At 34.2% G+C, this 2,154-nt stretch overlaps 1 protein-coding gene across 1 annotated transcript in view; it reads right to left on the bottom strand.

Moving 5' to 3' along the window:
- FAM117B (family with sequence similarity 117, member B) overlaps positions 1 to 2,154 on the bottom strand; it is a 140,563-nt gene that overhangs the window by 38,935 nt on the left and 99,474 nt on the right. Inside the window, exons 3-4 of the mRNA XM_012655055.1 lie at positions 2,031 to 2,123; positions 951 to 1,064 (exon numbers count right to left, since the gene is read on the bottom strand). Of these exons, the coding sequence (XP_012510509.1) occupies positions 951 to 1,064; positions 2,031 to 2,123 (207 nt within the window). The remainder of the gene's footprint in view (positions 1 to 950; positions 1,065 to 2,030; positions 2,124 to 2,154) is intronic.

Here is a 2,154-nt window from a genome sequence, read left to right on the forward strand (position 1 = left end):
TCTGCCTCGGCCTCCCAGAGTGCTAGGATTACAGGCGTGATCCACCGCGCCTGGCCTCTATTGTTGTTTTTTCGTGAATATGTTTGATCCATGGTTGGTTGAATCTGTGAATGCGGAACCCATGGATACAGAGAGCCAAATGTATATTTTTGTGGCTCAAAAAGGAGCCATAGGCAATATATAAAAAATAAGAATGGCTGTATTCCAGTAAGACTTTATTTACAAAACTAGGTGGCAGGTCATTCTTGGTTTCCAGGCCACAGTTTGTTAACACTATACTATAAAATAATCTGAAAGTCACAGAACTAAGCCTTCTAGTTTCCCTCTACCTCCCAGGTCCTACTGCCTTACTGTTGAGATAGAAAAATTGAATCTAGGTTCTCCCATTCTCAAAGCTTCACTTAGGAGACTTGAAAAGTTCAATCATATTATAGGACCTGAAATGAACTTGCTTTCTCCTTGTCAAGAGACCTCAGCCAATTTCAATTCAGTTAAAGAAAAGTGCTCTCTGAGTGAGCCATCAAGGGCAGTTCATAGGGCTCTATTAAGGAATCAAAGCAGATAAAGGTTTTTCCTTACCAAAAGGCTTTATAAGACAGGCATTATTATCCCCAATCTTTAGATAAGGAAACTGAGACTTAAAAAGGGTAAGTGCAGGGTCTGTTCCACAGTCAATGTTTATGTCTCTGTATTATTCTGCCTCAATATTCTGAACTGATAAAAGTCAAAAATATGGTAAATCAAAATAATTAGCTATGTCTCTTAGAAGTCATATCTCAAGCCACTAAAGGAAAATATTGTTTTCTTATAAAAGCTGTGATTCAGTATTTAAATCACTATTTCAAATATGTTTTTGAATATTTTTGTCCTGAAAAATTACCAACAAAATAACAAATCACCAGGAAATCACAAATTCCTTTTTCTGGATTTTGTGGTATTTGTGCTCCTACCTGACACTGGTTAATAGCTGCATGGTTGCCATGGAATGGAGACTGTCTTTCTTTATCTCGATGATGCCGACTGCTGTGTTTACTTCTCTGCAACTGCTGGCGTAATTTTGCAATCTGAAAAGGTAAAAAATAACAAGTACACCAGAGTGTTTTCCACACTAAATAAAAACATATTCTTACTTAATCAGAACCAGTAAAACTCATCCTTAATAAGTCCTCTGAATTCTTAAACCATACCACAAAATCTTATTTACTGTACAGAATATTTTATATATATACACACACACACACACATATGTATGTATATATGTGTCTTTCTTTTAAGAGAAACAAAATTATGTTCCAACATTGTTCTGGGTCTTCAAGCTTCTTAAGTACTACACAAACTTTTCAGTACTTAGAATAAATTACATTGCAGCTTTCACAAAGAATTAAAAAAATAACAGTTTTTCTCATTGCCCTTGCCATAAGTCAACTTTTATTTAGATTTCTTTATTGAACACCTAACCTTCAACAGCTCCAAGAATTATACAGTATTTAAAAATCAATTCCAGCCATGAAATACATTCACGAATATCTTTAAATAACAAATGCAATCTCGATGAATATCCCATATTATTCCTTTATTGAATTTTTCTTTTATTTCTACATTATGTGTAAAATGCAAATGTCATTACATAGAGGCATGAAAAGCTAATCACAGCATAGAGCCATAATCAACGTAGTTATACTTGGTTACTGCATTTCAGAAACACTACCATATATAGAAAATTAATAAGTGTGAATTTGTTATATCACTACAATTTTATAAAACTGAGGTTTATATTATATTGACAGGTATGGACTCCTCTAAAAAAAAAAAAAAGGACAAAAACATATAATCAGGTAAGTAATGTGTATATTCCTTATTTAAATCTTTTATCAGATCAACACAATAACTGTTTTTCCGTTACTTCTCAAGTCAAAAAGAAAAAAAAATTAAATGGAAAATGATAAATACTTGCTGCCCACAACTTCGAGGAACTAGTCAACAAAAGGATCAAATTTCCACACCCACTCCCTTACAACCATTTTCCTGACCTCCTTAAGTTGATCTGTACTTCCCCAGGATGCTGAGCGCTTGTGAGACCCTTTCTTCTTTTCAGCGTATTCTTCAGCCCATGCACTCTCTGTCTATAATGGAAAAAAGAGGGGAGGGGTATTT

The sequence above is a fragment of the Propithecus coquereli genome, unplaced genomic scaffold (genome assembly GCF_000956105.1).
Source record: "Propithecus coquereli isolate 6110/MARCELLA unplaced genomic scaffold, Pcoq_1.0 Scaffold113, whole genome shotgun sequence".
Classification (NCBI taxonomy): Eukaryota; Metazoa; Chordata; class Mammalia; order Primates; family Indriidae; genus Propithecus; species Propithecus coquereli.